The sequence below is a fragment of the Callorhinchus milii genome, unplaced genomic scaffold, assembly GCF_018977255.1.
Source record: "Callorhinchus milii isolate IMCB2004 unplaced genomic scaffold, IMCB_Cmil_1.0 Scaffold28, whole genome shotgun sequence".
NCBI classification, from domain to species: domain Eukaryota; kingdom Metazoa; phylum Chordata; class Chondrichthyes; order Chimaeriformes; family Callorhinchidae; genus Callorhinchus; species Callorhinchus milii.
Window position 1 is genome coordinate 104082 of NW_024704769.1, and position 24295 is coordinate 128376.

The following is a 24295-nucleotide window of genomic DNA, read 5'->3' on the forward strand; positions in this document are numbered from 1 at the left end:
TCAGCCAGGAAATTCTGGCATCCGAAGGGGGAATGCGCCCCACCCACTTGCCTGCCCGTCTGCTCGCTCACTCCCTCGTTGCCTCACACCTGTGTCGAGTTACAGGCTAAACCAGTTTCAAGCTTTGCAGATTGACTCAGCTGATATTGAGTAAGAGGAGGCCATCAGTGTTAAGCTCAGGCCCTGTCTGTCTGCCTCAGTTCCTCTTGTCGTGTACACAAGCCATAACTCACTGGAAACTCTTGGTATTTCATAGCCAGGCTCGCAACAACAACAACAATTTGCATTGACCCAGCGCCCCCCCCCCCTCACGTAGTGTAGCGTCCCAGAGCGTTTCACCGAGTTGGGGTGAACGGGATGAACGTAGGCACGGTCGAAGAGGAAGGTCTTCGGTTGTCATCTGAAAAAGGGGAAGGAAGGGGCAAGGCGGAGGAAGGGATAGAGGGAGAGTGTTCTAGAGTTTTGGGGCGTAGTGGCTGAAAGTGCGGCGGCTGATGGTGGAACGGAGGGCACGAGGGACATGCAGGAAGCCAGAGCCGGTCGAGCGGAGGCAGCCGGTAGCAGTTGGGGAGTGAGCAGGTGAGAGAGGGTAGGGAGGTACCAGGACATGAAGGCACTTGTAAATGACTGAGAGGATCTTGTCACACACTACAGGGTCAGGAGGTTGTGTGTATGTTTGTTTGTTCTGAACCCCTTAACCCCACCTGACACATACGTCAGAGGCTTTGAGCTCACAGTCCAGGCTCCAGTGCTGTGTGTGTGTGGGATGGGGGGTGTGGTCAAAACAAACAAACAAACAAACAAACAAACAAGAGGAAGTGCTTCATTGTTAGAGACACAGTCACTTTTACATTACAATTCTCGCCTCCCAACCGAGAAGATCCAGGTTCAAATCCCAGGCAGGTCAGGGAGAAACGTTAGGCACGTTTCCTTACTCTCACACACACACACACACACACCTCTGTTTATCAGCAGTCAGTAGGAGCCCAGTTGTTAGTCGATGGGCAGATCACTTTTCCAGGGGTGATAATTCCTTCAAAAAAAATAAAATAATGATAATAATTTGGTCACTTCAATCCACAACTGTTTGTGTGCAATTGGCTGCCGCGTTTCGCCCACAAAATACAGTCACTACACTATACAGTGTATCCTGCGAAGCGCTTTGAGACGTCTCAATGACGTGATAAGGCACGTAAATTAATCAAATGTAAGGATTATTATTATATCAAATGTTAGGATTATTTATCGACTTCATCACACAGTCACTACACTTAACAGCAATGGCCCCGCCCCCAGCCCATGGCCCCGCCCCCAGCCCATGGCCGTAGGTGCGCAGGAGGAGAGAATGGTTCTGCCCCAACGGGAGGGTCCGGGGCACCCGGTGACGTCACGGCAACAAACAAAGGGGGCGGGGCCTTAACCTGGCGAGAGGCGGGGCTGGCGCCAGAGGGCGGGGCTGCGAGAGTGATTGACGTGCGGTACAGCCAATGGGGAGGCGATGGGCATCAATGTATCGGTTTCACTCAATCAGGTGGAAACATTGTATCGGGAGTTCGGAAGTGAGTCAGAGATCAAAGGTTCCCCTGTGTCACTGTCTGTGTCACCCCCTGTGTCACTGTCTGTGTCACCCCCTGTGTCACTGTCTGTGTCACTCTGTCTGTCTCCGCCCCCATCCCCCACTCCCACAAAAAAACCTCCCAATTCACACTCAATCACCTTCAAAACAGTTTTTTTTCTGCACCTCCCCCCCCCACACCCTCCCACATAAACAAAGATTCCCCACCCCCAAAGTTCTCTCTGTCGCTCTCTGTGCGCATCCCCCAAAAAACTCGCAGTTCGCACTGAATCACCTTCAAAATTTGTATTGTTTTCCCACCATCTCTCCTCTCTCTCTGTCTCTGTCTGTCTCACCCCCAACATAAACAAAGATTTCCCCCCTCAAAAAATAGCTGTAACTTTATTTATATAAAAATATACAGTATCTATATCAGAATCGGTTCTTGGTTTGATGTCTGAAGATGAGAAGCTGTAAGTTGTTCTGAGAAAGACAAGAGGAGCGGTTGGACACTTGTGATGTTGGGTTTCTGAGAAGGCAGCAGAGATCAGGTAAATCTTTTAATTATTGTTGGGTCGTTGTAGCTGGTTTTACCCGCTGTGAGGTGAGCGAGAGAGTGTGCGTGTGTGTGAGAGAGAGAATGTTTAAGTGAGACAGTGAGAGAGAGCGAGAGAGAGTTTCAAAGAGTGTGAGTTAGTTTGAGAGAGAGTCAGGAAGAGAGTTTGTGTGTGTGAGAGAGAGTGAATGTCTGTTTGTGTGAGAGGGAGAAGAGAGTGTCAGTGAAAGAGAGAGAGTTGGGCTGATCGGAGTTGGACTCGATTTTAAAAGGACATCAAACATCGGAGAGACAGAAACAGAGAGGTGGGGGAGAGACAGAGAGAGGGGGAGAGACAAAGAGAGGGGGAGAGAGAGAGGGGGAGAGAGAGAGAGAGGGGGAGAGAGAGAGAGAGAGGGGGGAGAGACAGAGAGAGAGAGAGAGTGAGGGGAGAGACAGAGAGAGAGAGAGGGGAGAGACAGAGAGAGAGAGAGGGGAGAGACAGAGAGAGGGGAGAGACAAAGAGAGGGGGAGAGAGAGAGAGAGGGGGAGAGAGAGAGAGAGAGAGGGGGAGATACAGAGAGAGGGGGAGAGAGAGAGAGAGGGGAAGAGACAGAGAGAGGGGGAGAGACAGAGAGAGAGAGGGGGAGAGACAGAGAGAGGGGGAGAGACAGAGAGAGAGAGAGAGGGGGAGAGACAGAGAGAGAGGGAGAGGGGGAGAGACAGAGAGACATAGGTGGGGGAGAGAGAAGTGGGAGAGAGAGAGAGAGAGGTGAGAGGGGAAGGTTTGTAGGTTCATTTAGAAAAAAATAAGAATAACAGCGAAGAAGATGTGAACAATGGAGTTAGTTTGTCAATGGCTGAGATGTTTATGAAGCATTTAACTGGTGAAACTTCCTATTTTTTTTGTCTGTTTAGTTTAGTTCAGCAGTTGCTAACTTCATTCTCTTTCTCTCCCTGTTTTTTTATTTTGGAATTCAACCCCCAAATAAGACGAGAGGTTTTCCTTTATATATATATATAAAAGCCTTGTGTGTCGGCGAGAGGGTGAAGAATGTCTCTAGCAGATCAGAACAAAGTGTGGTCTCCCACCCACGTTAAGGTGGTGGTTCTGCAGGCCAGAGGGCTGAGAGCAAAAGGCAAAGAGGCCACCAATGATGCCTATGTGATCATGCAGTTGGGTAAGGAGAAATATTCGAGCTCGGTGAAAGAGAAGAGCCAGGAGCCTTTCTGGAGAGAGGAGGCAGAGTTTGAGCTGCCTGTGGTGCTCCAGGGAAACTCAGATAAATATACCCTGCACCTGATTGTCATGCACAGGGCCCTGGTTGGCCTGGACAAGTTCCTGGGTCAGGCCTCTATCAACCTGAGCGAGCTGAGCGACAAGAGGGCAAGCAACAAGACTGGGTAAGTCAGCCGTTTCTATCGGACCATAATATGATCATAATATGATAATCAGATAATCCTCGAATTGGATGCAACATCTTATCACGTCGCTGAGATGTCTCAAAGCGCTTCACAGGATGAGAGCCCTCGCCTCACAACACAAGCGAGAGGACCTGGGTTCGATTCCCGGCCGGGCAGAGCAAAACCTTTGGCAAGTTTTCTTACTCCACACATACACACGTGCGCCTCTGTTTACCTAGAAGTTAATTAGCGGATTGTTTTTCTAGGGGTAATAATAATTTCCAAAAAATAAATAATAATTTGGTCACTCAATCCGCGGTGGGGACGCTGCTGTGCGCATTTGGCTGCCGCATTTTGCTCACAAAACATGCAGTCACTACACTTTACAGTATATCCTGTGAAGTGCTTTAAGGCGTCTCGAACACAGGATAAGGTGCTCTAACAAATCAAAGGATTATTGTTGTAAAGGGGATTGACTATTTAAAAAAAATGTTTTTGAGGTATTATTACTCTTGGAAAGTATTCCACCATTCGACTTTAACAAGTGGGTTTGTACTTGTGCGAGGTAAACCGAGGTGTCTGGAGCAAGAAACCTGCCCACGGCCCTTCCTGGGAATTGAACCCAGGTCCTCTCGGTTGCGAGGCGAGTGCTCTAATCACTGAGTTACAGGCCTCCTCTGAGCTCACTGTCCAGGTTGATACTCTCTTTCTCTCTGTGTTTGTCTTGCCCCCGGGGGTCTGCATTCGACCCGATGGTGAAACTTCTCAAAGCGCTTCTCAGGAAATCACTGGAAAGTGTAGTGACCGTGTGTTTTGTGGGCAAGTGTTGCAGCCAAATTGAGCACAGCGATGTCCCACAAATGGTCATGAAGCGAGCGAGTGATTTTATCTGGTGGATTGTTGGTCAGACTAGTGTCCGATATCACTTAGACTCAGAGAGTTCCACTTATGTCTGCCACCTCCGGATCTATCTTTATCGCCCCATGTCTGTAATGGAAATGTCGCTCTCTCTCCCTCTCCTCCCTATTTATCTAATACTGGAGAGTATTTAAGCGCAGGTTGGCAAGAACTAAGGCTTGGGGATCCCAGAGTATGCGTTGAGTGCGTGAGAGTCAAAGCTCTAATGGCTAGAGTGGTCCTAGCTGGAAAAGAGCAGGAAAGCTGGCCAGCCAGTGCTCTCAATGGCCAAGCTGTGTGTGCTTTTAGCTGGTTAGACTTCAGCAGTTACCCCAACGCACACTCTGGGCTCCCCAAGCCTTAGCTCTTGCCCAAACTGCACCTAATACTCTCTGGAATTCGGTAAGCAGGGTGTGTTTCTCTGAAGCACATTCCATTCCAGACAAATTTGGCCAACAGTCCCCCAAATAAAAAAAATGATAGCTCAATCCATGACTGTTTATGGGACACTGCTGTGCGCAATTGGCTGCCGTTTTCCGCCCGCAAAACACACAGTGACTACACTTTAGAGAAGCTAAGGGACATTACTGCACATGAAGAGCTCTGTAAATGCAAGTTGTTGTCGTTGTTGTATCCTCCGAAACGCTTGGAGACGTCTTGACACAGAGAGACACACACAACTCGGTCACATTCCCAGCATAATTGTGTATCCCTTGAAAAAAAACTCTGAAGCCAGATTAGTTTGTTCGAGGGGAAAAGGTGGGGTTTAGTTTTGAGTTGTCAACTGAGCCCCCCCCCTCCCCCACACACACTCACACTCAAAGCTTATGGAATGTGTTTTGCATACATGATTATAGTAATCATTTTTTTAAAAAAACCTTGCATTCGATATGGAACATTATCATGGCGTTGAGAAGTCTCAATGTGCTTCACAGAATACACTGTGAAGTGTAGTGACTGTGTGCTTTGTGGGCGAAATGCAGCGGCCAGTTGAGAACAACAGCTTCCCCACAAACAGTTGTGAAGCCAGTCACCAGTTTTGGCTGTGGATGGTATTAGAAGTTAAGTTAATAGTTCTAACTTGAGAGACCGAGAGCTACTCTCATTGCCACTGGCTTTAATATCGACAACAGCTTTTAACAGTGACTTTCCGGCCTATTAGGGAGGGGTTGGATTATACACTATGTTGTGTAATACATATGTTGCTATAAGGAAAAAAGGGACTTTCTTCTCTCAGCTTCTGCTGTGCTCACTCACTTATTCAGTGTCTCATGCTTTGTTAAATCTGGTGAGATAACTAGCTGACCAACCGGGTGTCTGACAACATGGAAACCTCTGGAGGGACATACCCTGTTTACCTAATTCCGGAGAGTATTGGGCGCAGGTTGGCGAGAGCCAAGGCTTGGGGGAAAGCCCAGAATGTGCATTGGGGTAACTGCTGGAGGCTAACCAGCTAAACCCACACAGCTTGCCCACTGAGAGCCCATTGAGAGCAAGCTTTTTCACTGCTTGTCCAGCTAGGACTACACCAGGTTACAGAAGGCCATTACAATGGGGAGAGGGAAGTCTTTTGAGATGATTCATTGTTTGGCTATAAAACTACAAACATGTTTGTGTTTTGCTTTCACATGATGTCAGGCTGTGTTATGTTGAAATGACTGTTTGCCCAAGCATTCAAGTTCGGTGACATTTCTGAAGGTGTTTTCATTTCAAAGACATTTTGGTAGGCTGTGTTGTCATCATCATAATCCTTGCATTTGACACAGCACCTTATCACGTCGTCGAGACGTCTCAAAGCGCTTCACATGATATACTGTCAAGTGTGGTGACTATGTATCTTGTGGGTGAAATGTGGCAGCCAATTGCACACAGCAATGTCTCACAAACAGTCATGGATTGAGCGACCAATTTTATCGAGGGGATTGTCGGCCAGGACACCGGGAGAAAGAAACAGAGAGAGATGGAGAAACTCCCTTCTCTTTTCTAATAGTGCCGGGGGAACTTTAACATCCACCTGAATAGGCAGACGGGGAGAGAGTGAGGTTTAGCGTCTCCCACCGGCACCTGCCACGCTTCGCCCACAAAGTACAGTCACTGCACTTTACTCAAACTCAAAGTGCTTCTTCACAGAATCTTTAATATCCTGTGAAGCGCTTTGAGATGCCTCAACGATGTAATAAGGTGCTGTATCGGAGTCCTGTAGCTCAGTGGTTAGAGCACTCGCTTTGCAAGTGAGAGACCTGAGTTCAATTCCAGGCAGAGGGCGAAACCTTGGACAAGTTTCCTTACTCCACACAGAGCCTAATAATAATCCCTCCAAAACCAAAACAATAATAAATTGGTCATTTTCAATCTACGACTGTTTGTGGGACATTGCTGTGCGCAATTGGCTGCCGCGTTCGCCCACAAATATAGTCGATTCACTTTACAGTGTGTTCTGTGAAGCGCTTTGGGACGTCCTCCCGACATGAAAAGCGCTATATCAAATGCAAGGATTATTATTATTATTATATGTATCAAACTCAAGGATTATTATTATCAGTAAATGTCCTGTAGTTCAGTGGTTAGAGCACTTACCTCGCAAGCGAGACAACCCTCTCTCGTGGAATCGTTAAGCTGCAGAAAGTGGGGGAGAGTTTGTTAGTTGCTGGTGGTGGAGGAGGGATGATGGGGAGATTCTCTGAGCAGTTGTGGAACAATGAAGGCACTATGTCAGATTTGGTCATTAATCCCAAATCCGTCACCAGCACAGCCTGACCCAACTTCACTGAAATTCCTCACAAATTGTTAACCTGGTGTCACCAGTCTACACACCCCTCTATTCCGCTCTCCCACACCCCTCCCCTCTCCCTGGCCATGACCCCAGAGAAGCCGAGCGGAGGCCCAACCGTGGCTGTAATCTCAGGAAAGCCCCTCCTCTCCAGCCGTGACATCAGAGATACCCCTACAAGGTAAATAGTGGTGTGGAGAAGGAAACTTGCCCAAGGTTTCGCCCTAACCGGGAAACAAACCCGGGTCCTCTTGCTTGCGAGGCACTCGTCTCACAAGCGAGGGGACCTGGGTTCAATTCCCGGGAGGGGCAAAACCTTGGGCGGGTTTACCCAGTAGCAAGTAGGAACCCGGTTGTTAGTTGATTGATAGATCGCTTTTCCGGGAGTAACAATCCCTTCAAAACTTAAAAAAATAATAATGTGGTCACTCAATCCATGACTGTTTGTGGGAACACTGCTAATTGCAATTGGCTGCCGCATTTTGCCCACAAAACACACAGTCGCTACACGTTTACAATGTATGTGAAGCACTTTGAGACGTAACAACAACAAAATTACATGTGTAAAGTGCCTTTCACATCGGGAGGACGTCCCAAGGCGCTTGACAGACAGAGTTTTGGATCCAAGCTGGGGGTTGGGATCAAGGAGGGTGGAGGCTGGAAACAGGGAGATGGAAAGCACGGTCGAAGAGGAGGGTCTTGAGATGGGTCTTGAAGGAGGCAAAGGAGGGGGTGCTGTATCAAATGTGAGGATTATTATTATTAAGTAATCTCTCCCTCTCTCCCTCTCCCCCCCTCTCGCTCTCGGTGGTGTAAGCTGGTACAAGTTGACATCGAAGCCTGGTAAGAAACCGAAGGAACGAGGGGAGATCGAGGCCGATATCCGATTTGTGCGTAACAGTATGACGGCCAGCATGTTCGACCTGTCCATGAAGGACAAATCCCGGTCACGCTTCGGGAAGCTGAAGGACAAGGTGACGGGGGGGAAGAAGAAGGCGGGGGGTATGTCGGACTCGGCATCCGCCATCGTGCCGAGTTTGTCCGGTGGCTTGGACAGCGATGATGATCGACCCGAACCTGACACCAAGAAGAAATCCAAACTCCGCACCCTCTTTGCCAAGTCTAACCTGCAGCGGACGTCCCTGTCTCAGTCCATGTCGGTGCTGCCCACCTCCCCCCACACCATCACCACTGGTACCGATACCGAGGGTCACTTCACCGAGATCAAACTGCACACCAGCACTGACGGTAAGGCACGGCACAGCATGGCACAGCAAAGCGTGGCACAGAGTAGCATTGCATAGCATGGCACAGGGTGGCACAGCATGGACAGGATAGCGTGGCACAGAGTAGCATGGCAACATAGCATGGCACAGGGTGGTACAACATAACATGGCACAGGGTGGCACAGCGACCCATGGCATAGAGTGGCACAGAGTGGAACAGAATAACATGGCACAAAGTGGCACAGCACAGCATGGCACAACATACCATGGCATTGCACAGCTAAAGGCACAGGCACCCTGCATTTGGCTTCCGTTACCCTACAGGCGCAGGTTTAAAAAAGCGCTTCACGGGGTCTACTGTAAATTTTGTGGTTAAAGTGCGGCAGCAGATTGCGCACAGCGTACGGATTGTTATCTGTTTATTCCTGACCTGGCGGTTTACCTGACGGATTGCCCTGCGATCTTCCCCCAGAGGAAAGTTCTGGAAGGGCGGACAAGAAGCTGCATGTACCGAAGATCATGACCCACAAACGCACGGCGAGCGCCGACACCAAACAACAGAGCTTCCTGCCTGGCAGCAACGCCAAGAAAGAGGGTCTGGGGTTGGGCCTGTTTGGGGGCCTGAGAGGGAAGCCTGACTCCGGTTCACAGTCCAACCTGTGTATCAACGGGAGCCATGTGTACAGTGAGGAGCCCAGCGCTTCCTTACAGCCCAAGAACCAGGCCATTTCCCGCTCGATGCAGAACCTGACTGGACCTTTCTCTGGCTCGGTCGAAGACCTGAGGTATCCCACGTACAGAACCCAGGGTTCCACGGAGAACCTGGCCCCCAGTCTGGCCTCCGGCTTGCTAGACACCGGGGAAGATGGCCTTGAACCCAGAAGGCCCGAGCCCCCCAAAGAGGATAAGAGAGGAGGGGGCTTATTGGGTCTAGTGACCGGCAAGAAGGCGGAGCCGGCCAGCGAGACCTCCGCAGTGACCAAGGAGGCCCTCGGCGACTCGGGGGAAGAGGAGACGGAAAGCACCAGGTCTGAGGTCTTGAAAGTTCCTGTGGACAACAGGAAGGAAGAGAGTAAGAAGGAGGAGGGCAGGAAGGGGCTGTTTTCGCTGGTGACCGGCAAGCGAGACACTAAGAAGCTTGAAGTCCCCGAAGCCACCGAGGCCAAGGAACCTATGGCCGAGAGCATGGAAGAGGAGGAGGGCAGGAAACCAGCCGGGAATTCCATCTGGGCCTCTCGCACGGCGGCCAGCAAACCCAAGTGAGTCTCACTGCGGGAGTCAGGGCTCCTGATGTGAAGGCGCTGCACAAATATTATTTGTTGTTGTTGTTTGTTGTCACAGTCAGGGGAGGGGCTTCCCCTGGATCACATCCAGTAGGAGGGGCTTCCCCGAGGTCACAGACAGGGGAGGGGCATCTCCAATGTCATGGCTGAAGAGGAGAGGCTTTCCTGTGATTAAGGCCAGAGGTGGGGAGGGGCTTCTCTGGGGTCATGGCCAGAGAGAGGGGAGGGTTTCCCTCGGTCACCAGTGACTTGGTGGGGCTTTCTCCGTGACCACAGCCAGTGGGGAGGGGCTTCCCTGGGGTCGCGGCTGGGGCAGAGGCTTCCCAGCGACTGGGGGAGGGGCTTCTCAGGGTCATGGCTCTGGGGAGAGGCTTCCCCGGGGTCACCTTGAGTGGTGGAGGGGGCATTGTTGGCACATCCATTGGCACAGCCCTGGAGACTTTTCTGTTTTGTCACAGCTCTTGTCTTTAATATTTACTACTGTATAAAGAGGGACAGACACCATTTTCTTTGCAGCCGGGTGTCTGACACATGTGGAAACCCATCATCATTGCTTAAAAATCTCCAAACCCACCTACACCTGGAAATCCCAGAGATAGATTGTTGGAATAGAATGCGCACTCTCTCGCTCTCTCTCTCTTCCTGGAGGGATGCATCTTGTTTACCTAATTCCAGAGAGTATTAGGCACAGGTTGGCAAGAGCCAAGGCTTGGGGGGAGCCCAGAGTGTGTGTTGGAGTAACTGCTGGAGTCTAACCAGCTAAACCCACACAGCTTGCCATTGGTATTGCTGTCCGGCCAAGCTTTCCTGCAGCTAGGACCCCCCTCCCCGTTAGGGCATTGGCTTGCAGGGCTAATTCTTGGGATGTCCTCCCAATGTGAAAGGCATGTGTAAATGTAATGTGTTGTTATTGTTGTTGCTTTGTCTTGTCCTGTCATATGGAAGGCGAGGAATTGTGGACTATGTCAATGTGGGATGGAGTCTGTTCCGTTTACCCAAAGGAGAATAGAAATCTGGAACTCTCTCCCTCCCACAAAAGGCTGTTGGTACTGGATCCATTCAAATCTACAAGACTGAGGTGGATAGATACTTATTGGGTCAGATTATCACGGCAGATTTTTTTTTCATAGATTCATAGAATGTTACGGCACAGAAGGAGGCCATTCGGCCCATCGAGTCTGTGCAGCTCTTTGACAGAGCGTCACTCTCACTAACCCCAATCACCAGCTTTCTCCCCATAACCCCACAAACCCGTCTTCCCCAGATACCTGTCCAGTTCTCTCTTAAAATCTGTTATCGAATCGGACTTCACTGCCCTTTCGGGCAGATCATTCCAAATTCCAACAACTCGCTGAGTGAAGACATTTCTTCTAACCTCCCCTCGGCTTCTTTTGGTAGATATCTTAAGATTGTGACCACGAGTCACAGACACACCTACCAACGGAAACAGCTTTTCCTTATCTCGCTTGTCGAAACCTTTCATGATCTTGAAGACCTCTATCAGGTCCCCGCGTAACCTTCTCTGCTCTAATGGGAAAAGTCCTAACTTCTCCACTGTCCTCATAGCTAAGGTTCCCCATTCCTGGTATCATTCTCGTGAATCTCCTCTGCACCCTTTCCAGTGCCTTAATGTCCTTCCTGAGGTAAGGTGCCCAGAACTGGACGCAGTACTCCAGCTGAGGCCTAACCAGTGTTTTGTACAGATTAACCATAACCCCTACTCTTATACTCTATGCCCTACTAATGAAGCTCAGTACACCAAATGCCCTTTTTACTGCCTTATCTACCTGCCCCACTACCTTTAATGATTCGCTTACTTGAACACCCAGATCTCTCTGTACGTTCACCCCCTTAAGATTGAGCTCCAAGTCTATATTGCCTCCTATCATTTTTCCTACCTAAGTGTATCACCTCACACTTATCCACATTGAAATCCATCTGCCACATGTCAGCCCATTCCACCATTCTGTGTATGTCTGCTTGCAGTTGGTTACAGTCCTCCTCACTATTTACTACCCGACCTAACTTGGTATCATCTGCAAACTTGGAAATAGTGCTCTCTATGCCCAAGTCCAGATCATTAATATATATTAGAAAGAGCAGTGGTCCCAATACCGATCCCTGGGGGACACCGCTGCACACCTCCTTCCATTGCGAGAAACACCCATTAACCACCACCCTCTGCATTCTGTCACTCAGTCAGTTCTTAATCCAAACGGCTACTGTCCCCTTAATACCGTGGGCCTCTCATTTTTGTATTAATCTCTTACTGTGTCAAAAGCCATTTTGATATCCATGTCCACCACATAACGTCCACCGCATTTCCCTCATCAACCCTCGCAGTCACCTCTTCAAAAAATTCTATTAGATTTGTTAGGCAAGATTTGCCTTTAACAAATCCATGTTGGGGGTCTCTAATTACCTCGTGTTCCTCTAAGTAGAGATTTATTCTGTCCCGGATTATGGTCTCCAGTAGCTTTCCTATTACCGAAGTTAGGCTGACTGGCCTGTAATTTCCGGGTTTGTCTTTCTGCCCCTTTTTGTAGAGTGGGGTAACATTAGCCACTCTCCAGTCTCTTGGCACCACTCCTGTGTCCAATGAAGATTGAAATATAATGGCCAAAGCCTCCGCTATTTGAACCCGTATCTCCCACAGCAACCTTGGGTGAAACCCATCTGGTCCTGGTGACTTATCAATTTTGAGCCCAGTCAATCTTTTCAGAACTTCCTCTCTGTCTGTAGTAATCTGATCTATTTCCTCTACCCTCTCATCCAATACTGTGGCATTTGGGGCATCCATTTCCGTTGTGAAGACAACGGGGGGCAAGGGCGAGTAAATGGAGTTGAGGTACAGATCAGCCATAATCTAATCGAATGGCGGAACAGGCTCGAGGGACTGAATGGCCTCCTCCTGTTCGTATATTCCTATGTTCATTCCACCTCTAGTCAATGGCTTAACCTGGTTCCTTGGGGAGATATTGGCTCTTGAGACAGATGTTGGTGAGGCAGATGACAGAGGCTCTTCAGCAGGTACTTCTGGCCTCCCCACCCCTTCCCATTGCCTATCCCCACCCCTGCTCGCCCATCCCACTCTTTCTCACGCTCCTCTCCCTCTCCATTACAAAGGCCGTTGACCCCTGTTTTATCCTCTTTGCAGATTGGATCTCTCTCTGAAGGCTGAAACCAAAGCCCAGCTTCTGCCCTCTCCCCCACCTGCCTCCCCCCCTCCTGCTTCTGACACACCTTTTCCTAAACCCAATCCTGTCACCTCCACTCCCCAGTCTGAGGCCGAACCTGAGGAGCCCAGTGGCTCTGCAAAGAATTTCACTTGCCTCCACTTGTCCTTCAGTCCACCTCCAACTCTCTCCCAAAGGCAACGTTCCTCCTTGAAGGAGCACTCTACTCCTGGCCATGCCGACCGGAATTCGGTTCCCGAGTTCTCACCGTCGCCGGTGCCGGACATCTCCGGGACCTCCCCATCTCTCGTTGAGCCAACGAGTTTCCGGTTCCTTGTTCCGGGGGAAGACGGGGAGCGTCGCGCAGCTGAGTCTCACGGTGTTGAAGTTCACAAGGGCTTCACCTCATGCATCGCCGACAAAGAAGGGCCCCTTCTGTCTTTGAGGCAAGAGATGACCAGAGACGCGTTGGCCAAGACTGGCCGAAGGTCTTCCTTCAAGGTGGAGCATGAGCTGAAGGACCGGGATTGGGAGCAGTTGCGGGAGGACCAGGAACGTGCAAGTTCCCCAACCGACAGGACTGCTCTTGTCCAATCGGCTGTCTTGTTTGCACACCTGCCCTCGGGCACATCCACAGCAGCTCAGAGAGGTTATCTATCGGAGGTGGAGCTGAAGGTGAACACAAGTCCTGCAGTCTACTCAGGGCAGAAACCCCCTCCGATTCCAGCGCCCAGGAAAGTCATTCGAATCCAACAGGAGATTTCTGGGGAAGGAGCTTCCTTGGGTCTCGAGAAGGCCCGAGAGGACCTCTCAAGGCCCAGCCAGGATCCTGCTCTCCTTGACAAGGACCTGTTGATAGAAGACAGTGACCGACCATTGATCGAGAGCCCAGATGAAGCCAGGAAGAAACCCTCAGGTTTTAAATGGAAGGAAAATGTCGCGTTAATGGCTGAGGTTCAGGGGATGATTGACAATGTTCCCTCATGGGACTCCAGTGAGGGGGGTGAGGAGGAGGAAGATTGGGAAGTGATTGGAAGGTCAGAGGTTGACCCTACTCTGTTGCCGGGCAACTTGCCTGCTATCCCTGAGAAATGGGAGGTGACATCAGAAGATGATTTAATCACAAGTGGAGTAAAGAGTGAGGAGCCTGGTGTTTGGAAGCCAATCGCAGAGTACAGGGATGGATCTCAAAAGTCAACGATCAACTTAACCCATTTGCTCGACCTTGGGTCTGAAGATCTGGGAAACCGGGAACTGCCGAGGGCTGGGAATGATATCCCTTGGGAAATACCGTCCGGAGAAAGGAATCCGTATGGAATTCCAGCCCCTGAAATGATAAACGCAGAGCTTGAAACTGTGAGGGAACAATCTAGTGGAATGCCTTTGCTGGAGCCAGAGCCAAGTGTGAGATCCTCTGATGCGGTGGCTAAGGATAGCGATGACACCGGGAGTCAGTTACCACCTGATCCTGTTGTGTCTCCCGGTGAAAATAAGGCGTCTTCACTGAGGAACTCACAGTTGTATCTAGCTGAAGAACCTCCCAATCGATCCACGGCCAAACAGCAGGCTGCAGTTCTTCCCAATCTCGTTAAGACAGCTTCCTCTCTTGACTCCGACCAGTTGAAATATTCCTCTCCCGTTCCAGAATCCACTGCGCTCAGGCTCTCTCCCTCGCCTCCATCTTCCTCTTCCTCTCTCTCTACCCTGGCTTCCTCCCCATCCAAATGGCCTTTGTCCGATATTGCCCGCTTGACCACTGGGCCAACTACCTGCGACCTGGACTTCTCTGGCCAGAAGAGGGCTTTTGAGGCCCGGGTTTTACCCACAGAAACATGGATAATCCAGGGTCAGGGCAGCGTGGCTGGGATGCCTTCTGCAATCAGGTTAGTTTCAGTCTGGCTTTTCCGACATTCAATTGGAAACATCTCCTTTGGACTCCTTGGTTGGTTGGTGCTGGTTTGTTGGTTGGTTCGTTGGTGTATTCTCTCCTGCACCACCTCGCTTGGCTCCCCAACGCCAAGCTTCTATTCATCTTCAACCTTCACTGTTTTCATAGAAACATAGGAACAGGAGGAGGCCATTCAGCCCCTCAAGCCTGTTCCGCCATTCTATTCACTCATGGCTGCTCTGTACCTCAACTCCAATTACCACAGCCTTTTGGAGAGAGAGAGAGTAATAGATTCCCGTTAGCCTTTGAGTGTGAAAAAATGCACCCGATTTCATTCCTAAATGGCCTGACTCTAACATGAAGATGATGCCCCTTCTTGTTCTGGATTCCCCCACCCACCAGAGGAAATAGTTTGCAGCTACCCTATGGAATCCCTTTATTATTTTAAACCTCAACGAGATCACCCCTCAACTTTCTAAACTCAAGGGAATACAGACCAAATTTATGCAACCTGTCCTCGCAATTTAACCCTTTAAGCCCTTCCTGACACCATCTTCTCCTGCCTGTTCCCTCCCCTCCGCTCCACTCCTCCATTGCTAGTTGGTTACTCAGTTCCCATCCCTTGACTGCACAGACAACAACAACAACTTGCATTTATCTAGCGCCCCTTCACTCAGGGGAGATTCCCAGAATGCTTGAGTTTGTCCCAGACAAGCCAAGAGTTTGGAGGAAGAGGGCAGGGGAATGAGACTGGTTAGATTGGCTGGTCAAGGAGCAGCACAGACACACAAGACCCAAATGGCCTTTTGTCTGTGTTGTAAAGCTCTACAGTTCTAAGGCTTCAACAACAACAAGCGCACTCACCTCACAAGCGAGAGGACCCGGGTAGGAAGCAACCTTACGCAAGTTTCCTTATTCAACACACCTCTGTTTACCGAGCAGTACGTAGGAACCTGGTTGCTAGTCGAATGTTAGATTGGTATTCCAGGGCAGTCACCGCTGATGACAGCACAGCCTGGCCTGACTCATCAGTAGGACTCGGAAGAGCAGACCAGTCACTAGGGCAGGGAATCCTCCCACTCAGCTCCTGTTAACGCTGTAAGCCAAAGCCCTAATGAATAGGTTGGTGCTAGCCAGTCAAATAGAGGGAAAGCTTGCCAGGCAGTGGTATCAATGGCAAGCTATGTGGTTTTAGCTGGTTAGACTCCAGTAGTTACCCCAATATACACTCTGGGCTCCCCCAAAGCCTTGGCTCTCGCTAACCTTTGCCTAATATTCTCCAGAATTTGATAACCAGGATGTGTCCAGGGGGAGCGAGAGAGAGAGAGCGCATTCCATTCCAACAATCTATCTCTGGGATTTCCATGTGTAGGTGGGATGCAGAGAGTTCTCAGTTTGGAGACTCTTAAGCAACGGTGATGGGTTTCCGTGTGTGTCAGATACCCGCCTGACCCAAAAAAAAACTAAGGGTGAGGGGCTTTCTTTAAACTTCCCCTTGAGTCTCGTCAAACTTTTTCCCACCTTCCCCTCCTCCAATTGTGTCCCATTCCGAGATGGGAATGGGGAGGGGTGGGAATGGTTGGGTGGTCTCCTGCCCGCTGACCCCTGGCTTTGTCCTGACAGACCGCATCCTGTGAAGCCATTGAAAGCCGGAATATGGAACAGCAAGTCTCCGGAGGGCCGAGAGGGACGGAGTGGAGCAGTAGTAAGTGGAGCACTCGTCCCAACCCCTTCCACTCTCCCGCCCCCCTCTACTCCCCCCAACCCACTCCCTATACCCTCTTCACCTCCTCTCCCCCCTTCCCTTCGCTGCCTCCACTCTCCCCTCCCCACCCCAGTACAAAACAACACTGGTATAGAGCGCTGTTACGGACATGTCCAGTAGCTTAATGGTTAGAGCCCTTGCCTCGCAAGCGAGAGGACCCGGGTTTGATTCCCAGGCGGGACTGGTCGGGGCAAATTGTTGAGCAAGTTTCTGCGAAGCGCTTTGAGACGTCTCAACAACATGATAAGATTATTAATAATTATTATTGTTGTGGCAGCCAGGAAAGAGTTGCGATCAATCAGACTGACTCTTAGCGTCTTCCCCCCTCCCCCCACCTCTCTCTCTTCCCCCCTTCTTGCCCCCTTTTACCCCCTTCCCCCCAGGATGCCGACCTGTCAGAGCCGGAAGCTGCCTATGCACAGCTGACACGTGCGGAGTTGGTGCAGTTGCTCCTGAGGCAGAAGGAGACGGTGGTGAAGAAAGACGATCACATCCGCGAGTTGGAAGATTACATCGATAACCTGCTGGTGCGTGTGATGGAGACCACTCCCAGTATCCTCCGCACCGTCGCCCCTCCCACCAAGAAAGCCGAGCGGGTGTGAGAGCGAGGACCGAGCGGAGGATGGGGTTGGGGGGAAGGAACGAGTGTGTGTGAGGATGGAGAGACTATGCGGAAAGAGAGACATCCAGATTTTTCCGACACTCCGAAATGGTCCCAACTCCCCAGGGTTTAAGGGGCAGATGGATCTGCTGGGATGGAGCGCGGAGGGAAGAATCTTCTTTTACTGTCTTTGCTGGTGTCCCTGTGTGTGAGTGGGTTTGTGGGTGCGTGTGAGTGAGTATGTGGGTGTGTGGGTGAATGGATGTGTGAGTGAGTGTGTGTGTGTGGGAGTGAGTGTGTGAGTGGGGCTCGCAGTTAACCTGAGTTTCTCTTATAACTAACCAATGAAATGATTTGCTTTACATATCATACCAGACTTGTAATCCTGGTGATTCCGTGGGAATAGCTTTAAGTCTCTTCCTTTTCATTGCTCTTCCAGAATTTCACCTTTCCCCCTCCTTCCTCTCCCCCTATCTAACTCCAGTGGAATCCTTCATGGGGAGCCAGGGATGGGGAAGATAAATGGGGTTTCCTCCTCAGGGCTGAACTGGCTCCAAGGTGAAACGTTTGCCAATGACATATTGGAATGGAGACCCCCCTCTGTGCCGGTCTCGAGCCCCCGGTTCCTGAGCCAGGAGGGGCCGCAGTGTCCCAGGGCACTCACTGCTGATGGCAGCACAGCCCGGCCCGGCTCATCGGCAGCACCTGGAAGTGCCGACCAGTCACTGGGGGCCGGGAATCCTCCCCCTCAGCTCCTGGTCACCCCACAGCCAAAGCCCTAACTCACGGGGAGGGGAGTCCTCGCTGGACACTTCTGTGTGCAAATGGCTGCCACGTTTCGCCCAAAAAATATACAATCAATTTCACTTTTACTGTATATTCTGTGAAACACTTTGGGATATCTTAACTATGCTGTATCAAATGCAAAAATTATACATCTCTCTTTTCTGTGTGTGTGTGTCTCTCTCTCTCTTCCTTTCTCTCTCTCATCCTCTCCTTAAATGCAATAACAGAAATGAATGTTTTCCAAATGTACACTGTTGATTTTTATATCCGCCAAATGAAAGCTGCTATATTTCCCGCTGTGTCTTAAAGTGTAAGGGGTTTTGAGGTTTGGGCTATGTTTCGCTCGAAAGGTATAATAATGATCGCTTAAAAAAGAAAAAAAATTCAGACACTCAATCCACGACTGTTTGTGGGACACTGCTGTGTGCAATTAGCTGCCATGTTTCGCTCACAAAATACACAGTCACTCCCCTTTGAGACATCTCGACAACGTGATAAGGCTCTGTATCCAATGCAAGGATTATTAATATTATTATTATTATTATGGTGATTGTGTGAGAGGACAATGTTTGAGGTTGGTTTGTGTGAGCCGAAGCACACAGAGACATCTTGTCAGCTTCCTGCCTGGGTTCGCTGTGATGACTCCTGTGGGATGGTGTGACATTTCTTCCAGCTTTTGAGAAGAAATGAGTTTTGTTTTCCCCCGAGTGCCGTATCCCGGTTCCTCCCCCCCCCCATCCCAGAGAGTAAGGCCCAGATCTGTTCCTAACCTTTGAAGTGCTTTGAGACATCCCGAAGATGTGAATAGGCACTATATCAAATGCAAAGATTATTATAACCCAAAGGTTGAACACATGGGTTTCAGAGCGAGTTACATAGTTTGCTGTAACGCTTTCCCCCCACGGATTACTGTGAGCGTTTGTATATATCAGTTTCCACAATTGGGCACTTTGGTTTTCTTTTGATTTCACCCTTTGTTGGGGGCTGTGGGGGGGTACAGAATGAGGGGTATAGTGTGAGTTGGGGACGGGGGGCGGGGCCGTGAGGGCCGGAGTGTGGTGAGGACAGTGAGGAGTATCTTCACAAGAACTGATCAAAAAAAATCTTCAATAAAATGTTTGGGAACACGAGCGGAAGTCCATCTGTTTCCCCTTCGCTCTCATGTCTCTCGTGTGGCCGTGTGGGGGGTGCGGAGCGGAGACTTAATTTGCCCATCAAATACACAGTCACTACACTTTACAGTGAATCCTGTGAAGCGGAGGGGGGGGGTGTTGGGGATGGGGGGCAGAGCCTGGGGGGGGACAACGGGGGGGGGGGGGGGAGTGTCGGGGGGTGGGGCCCGGGGGGGGCTGTCGCGGGGGCGGGGCCCGGGGGGTGTCGGGGGGCGGGGCCCGGGGGAGGTGTCGGGGGGGGGGGGGGGGGGGGGGGGGGGGGGCGGGGGCGGGGCCGGGGGGGGGTCGCGGGGGCGGGGCCCGGGGGCGGGGCCCGGGGGAGGTGTCGGGGGGCGGGGCCCGGGGGCGGGGCCCGGGGGAGGTGTCGGGGGCGGGGGCCCGGGGCGGGGCCCGGGGAGGTGTCGGGGGGAGCGGTTGTGGAGGGGTTTGGGTTCCGCGGAGGTATTGCGGGGACACACCGGAAGTGACGACAGTGAAAGCGCTCTATCGAATGCGTTTGAGCAGAAACAGAGAGAGTGACGGTGAGACCCTCACACACCCCCTCACACACACCCTCACACCCCCTCACATACACCCTCACACACACCCTCACACACCACCCTCACTCCCCTCACACACACCTCACACACACCTCACACACCTCACACACACCCTCACACACCCCCTCACTCCCTCCCTCACACACCCCTCACACACACCCTCACACACACCTCACACCCCCTCACACACACCCTCACACACCCCCTCACTCCCCCTCACACACACCCTCACACACACCCCTCACACACCCTCACACACACCCTCACACACCCCCTCACACACACCCTCACACACCCCCTCACACACCCTCACACACACCCTCACACACCCCTTCACACACACCCTCACACCCCCACACATACCCTCACACACTCCTCACACACACCCTCTCACACACCCTCACACACCCCCACACACACACCCTCACACACCCCACACACACACCTTCACACACCTTCGCAGACCCCTCACACACCCCTCACACACCCCCTCACACACCCCCACACACACCCCTCACACACACTCCCACACACACCCTCACACCCACCCTCACACACCCCCTCACACACACCCTCACACACACCCTCACACACACTCTCACACACCCCCTCACACACACCCCCACACACACACCCTCACACACACCCTCACACACACCCCACACACCCTGACACAACCCCCACCTCACACTCACACCCCACCACACACCCCTCACACACACTCCACACCCCTCACACATACCCCTCACACACACCTCACCTCAATGTCCTGTATAATCTGGGGGTACAACGACCTGTAAAACGAGTCTGGAGGAAGGATTCCATCCAACGGTTTGTTTTTGAATAGATATTGTATCCTGTAACACAAACACACACCCACACACACACACCCACACACAGACACACACACACACACACACACACAGACACACACACACACACACACACACAGACACACACACACCCACACACAGACACACACACACCCACACACAGACACACACACACACACACACAGACACACACACACACAGACACACACACACCCACACACACACACACACAGACACACACAGAAACACACATACGAACACACACACAGAAACACAAATAGAGACATATTAAGAGAGACACAGACACACACACACAGTGTTAAGAGTTGATGCAAATAGAGGTAGGTACCAATAGAGGCCCGACCCCCATTGCCCCTCCCCCAGTGCCCCTCCCCATCCTCCCTGCCCCTCCCCCAGTGCCCCTCCCCATCCTCCCCCACCCTCCCTGCCCCTCCCCCACCCTCCCTGCCCCTCCCCTACTGTCCCGCCCTCCCCCAGTGCCCCTCCCCATCCTCCCCCACCCTCCCTGCCCCTCCCCTACAGTCCCGCCCTCCCTATCCTTACCACTTCTCTCACACCCTCCCCTCGCCCCCACCCACCCCGCCCCTCCCCCCCTGCCCCCTCCCCCTCTCACCAGCCCCGTCGCTCCGACAGCCCTTTCCACAGTGAGTCGGTCCGCACCATCCGCTCCATCAGCTTTTTCCAGAGCATTCCGTCCGAGATGACTCGGTACCATTCCTTACACACCAGCTCAGCCGCGCAGAGCGAGCGGGCGTCCAGGAACCACAGGATGTTCTCGGCGATGTGGTCCAGACCCCGGGCTGGGGGGGGGGGGGGGGGGAGAGCAGAGAGGGCAGTCAGCGTCAGCCACGAGAGAGAGAGAGAGACGCATCAGAGTCTGTGTTGGGCGTATCTGCCGGAGTCTAACCTGCCAAACCCCCACCGCCTCCCCGCTGCTTGTCCAGCCAGGACCCCCCGCCCCGTTAGTCAGGGCTTTGGCTGTGGGGTTAACAGGAGGGTTCCCTGCCCCCAGTGACTGGTCGGCCCCTCCAGGTCGTGCCGATGAGCCGGGAAGTCGACCGCAGACCATCACAGAGGGACTTTCTACCCCGTCATAACCCGTCTTCACCACAAGAGGGAGACACCCCCTCCGCTCGAGGTCGCCCTCCGGTGGCTGCCCCCCAGCACTGCTGGAGGCGTCTGGGAATAAAATCACCCGAAATATGGCAAATCTTACGCCTAATGCCGGTCGTCTCCCGGAGCTTCGCGAAAATCGGGGGGAAGTGCAGTGACCGCGCGTTTTGTACACCAGTGCAACAACAACAACACGATTGCATTTACAGAGCGCCTTTCACGTCGGGAGGACGTCCCGAGGCGCTGCACAGTTGGGTCGACCAACGTGCGCACAGCCACATCCCTGCAAACAGCTGCGAGGAGAGGAAGCGAGCAGTTTTGTCTGTGGGGATTGTCGGACAGGACACCGAGAAAAAGAATAACTCCCTTCCCGTTTCCGACAACACAGCGGGATCTTTAACATCTGCCAACCTGCACCTAATACTCTCCAGAATTAAGTAAGCACGGTGCATCCCTCCGGGGGAGAGAGAGAGGGGGAGGGAGGGAGAGAGAGAGAGAGAGAGCGCATTCCATTCCGACAATCTCTCTCTGGGATTCCCATGTGTAGTTGGAACGCAGTTGGGTTTGGAAGCTCTTGAGCAACAGTGACGGTTTTCTGTGTATGTCAGACACTCGGTTGGCAAAAAACAACAGATATGAGAACCTTGTAGCCTCTGGACTAGATCTAGAAAATAATATCTGGGAGATAGTGTACAGTTTAGTACACATGTCAACATGTCAAGCCACTGACAGGCGAATTTGATGGACTTTGGTCTTACAGAATCACAGAATTACACAACATAGGAGGCCATTCAGCCCATCGTGCGTGTGCCAGCTGTTTGTCCCACTCCCCCCCTTCCACCCCACCTTTCAGGCAATGCATTCCAGATCCCAACAAGATCCTCTTTTGCCGAGCAAATTCTTATGTTGTCCTTTACAACCCAAGTGTTATCCTCACAGCTGTCCCCACCTCCCCATTTCCCCCCCCACCACTCGTTGCCCCCACTTCCCCCGTACCGGGCAGGGCTGTGATGAAGTCCCTCTGCAGCATGGGCTTCAGGTAGGAGTTGATGTGTCCGTGCTGATAGTGGCACATGCGAGAGATCAGGTTCTCCACAAACTCCACCTGGTCTGTCTCCGTCCACTGGTCAAAGTATTTCACACACTGTTCTTTCTGCTTCTCGTAGCTGCTGGACGGTCTGCGTTGGCGGGGGGCGATCAAACCTGGGGGGCCGTTACTCAGCTTTGTCTGTCGAGAGGGTGGGGGTAAAGGGAGGGAGGGAAAGAGAGAGACTTCAGAAACACAGATTTGATATCATGCAGAGTGCTGTAGCTCAGTGTTTAGAGCGATCGCCTCGCAAACGAAAGGAGCTGGGTTCGTCAGCGCAAAATGTTGGGCAAGTTTTGTTTCTCCACACACACACACAACATACACACACCACACACTTCACACACACACACCGCACACACACACACCACACAGACACCGCACACACACACGGTCTGTTTACCAGCATGTAAAGGGTTATTACCCCCGAAAAGCGATCCACCTGACTTCTGGTAAACAGAGGTGTGTGGTGTGTATGTATGTGTGTGTGTGTGTGTGTGTGTGTGTGTGTGTGTGTATGTATGTGTGTGCGTGTGGAGTAAGGAAAGCTGTCCAAGGTTTCATCTGCCTGAACATGGTACACAGTGAGTGAGGTTGTAGAATGGCGTCTCTGACAATACGTTGCTCACTCCCTCTCTCTCCCCCCCAACACAGTCCAGCTTCAGCCTGGACTATGAGCTCAGAATTCTTGACGCACATGTGTGTGGGGGGGGGGGGGGGTGGGTGGGGGAGGAAGGGGCTCGAACCCACAACCTCCTCACTCAGAGCCGAGAGCCTGAGAGATTAGAGCCAGGGGCTGACGCACACAAATCCGGATATCAACTAATAAAATAACTTGTATAACTAACCCCTCACTGCGGAGGGGTGGGGGGGCGGTGGGGGGAGGGGAATTATGCAGGGGGAGCTGAGAGGGTAATAGAGACAGAGGAGGGGTTGCTATTCACCTGGTTTAAAGTGTTCTTTTCCAAGACCAATTTCTTCGGACTGTCAATGTCATTGTGGCTGTCTCTCGCAGAGGAGTTCTGAGGGCAAAAACAGGGGTGAGAGAAAGAGGGGGAAAGTGGGGGAATTATATCAATACCATTTGTACACAGACTCCCCAATGCACACACCGCTACCCTCTGCCCACCTTTATACACCCACACTGGCCCCCACCTTAAAGACACACACACACACAACACCCCCCACCCCCCATTTTTACACACCCACTACTCGCCTTACACATACATGTGCGCCCCCTACACATACGTACACTCAGCCCCCGGTCCAAATTGAAACAGTTTTTCGATCGCATTATTTATATCAATAAGAATACAGTAATAGCTCAATAGGTGAAGAGCGATGGGAGGTGAGGGGAGATGGGGGCAGAGATGGGAGAGGAGCTGGGGGAGGGGAGATGGGCGCAGAGATGGGGTTTAGGAGAGACGGGGGAGAGGGAAATGGGGGGAAGGGGGGATGATGTTCTGACTTACCATATATTCCACAATGGTCTCGTGTAGGAGGGATTCGGAGTCCATACTGTCAACAAACACAGCCCCCGACACCTCTCACTCTCTGTCACCTCCTCACCTTCAGTACACATCCCACACAGAGAGAGTGTTAGAGACAGACAGACAGACAGATAAACACAGACACAGAGTGAGA

General features: G+C 51.8%; 2 protein-coding genes across 4 annotated transcripts; one reads left to right on the plus strand and one right to left on the minus strand.

The window, feature by feature from the left end:
* The first annotated feature begins 1483 nt into the window (after nt 1-1483).
* Nucleotides 1484-18300, plus strand: LOC103190793 (rab11 family-interacting protein 1). Of its 3 annotated transcripts, none has more exons than XM_042344453.1 (7): nt 1484-1559; nt 1980-2106; nt 3084-3494; nt 7979-8409; nt 8860-9646; nt 16358-16439; nt 16883-18300. In XM_042344453.1, the coding sequence occupies exons 3-7, from the start codon at nt 3145-3147 to the stop codon at nt 17099-17101; spliced, it is 1869 nt and encodes a 622-aa protein (XP_042200387.1). In that variant the 5' UTR covers nt 1484-1559; nt 1980-2106; nt 3084-3144; the 3' UTR covers nt 17102-18300. The 3 variants fall into 3 exon arrangements, with proteins under 3 accessions (XP_042200387.1, XP_042200388.1, XP_042200389.1); XM_042344454.1 differs by having other exon boundaries at nt 1992-2106; XM_042344455.1 differs by lacking the exons at nt 1484-1559; nt 1980-2106 and adding an exon at nt 2312-2416.
* Nucleotides 18301-20342: 2042 nt separating this feature from the next.
* On the minus strand, nt 20343-24234 carry LOC103191203 (beta-TrCP-like). Its single transcript, XM_042344411.1, has 5 exons — nt 24124-24234; nt 23596-23673; nt 22561-22792; nt 21065-21251; nt 20343-20454 (listed from the first exon to the last, which is right to left on the minus strand). The coding sequence occupies exons 1-5, from the start codon at nt 24166-24168 to the stop codon at nt 20343-20345; spliced, it is 654 nt and encodes a 217-aa protein (XP_042200345.1). The 5' UTR covers nt 24169-24234.
* Between the last annotated feature and the right edge of the window lie 61 nt (nt 24235-24295).

Bases quoted from the DNA above. Each gene is read 5' to 3' on its own strand.
- LOC103190793 (XM_042344453.1), top strand. From the start codon at position 3,145: ATGTCTCTAGCAGATCAGAACAAAGTGTGGTCTCCCACCCACGTTAAG. The intron at 8,410-8,859 runs GTAAGGCACGGC...ATCTTCCCCCAG, and splicing joins ACTGCACACCAGCACTGACG to AGGAAAGTTCTGGAAGGGCG. The intron at 9,647-16,357 runs GTGAGTCTCACT...TTGTCCTGACAG, and splicing joins ACGGCGGCCAGCAAACCCAA to ACCGCATCCTGTGAAGCCAT.
- LOC103191203 (XM_042344411.1), bottom strand. From the start codon at position 24,168: ATGGACTCCGAATCCCTCCTACACGAGACCATTGTGGAATATATG. The intron at 23,674-24,123 runs GTAAGTCAGAAC...TTTTGCCCTCAG, and splicing joins AGACCATTGTGGAATATATG to AACTCCTCTGCGAGAGACAG. The intron at 22,793-23,595 runs GTGAATAGCAAC...CCCTCTCGACAG, and splicing joins AAAAGAACACTTTAAACCAG to ACAAAGCTGAGTAACGGCCC.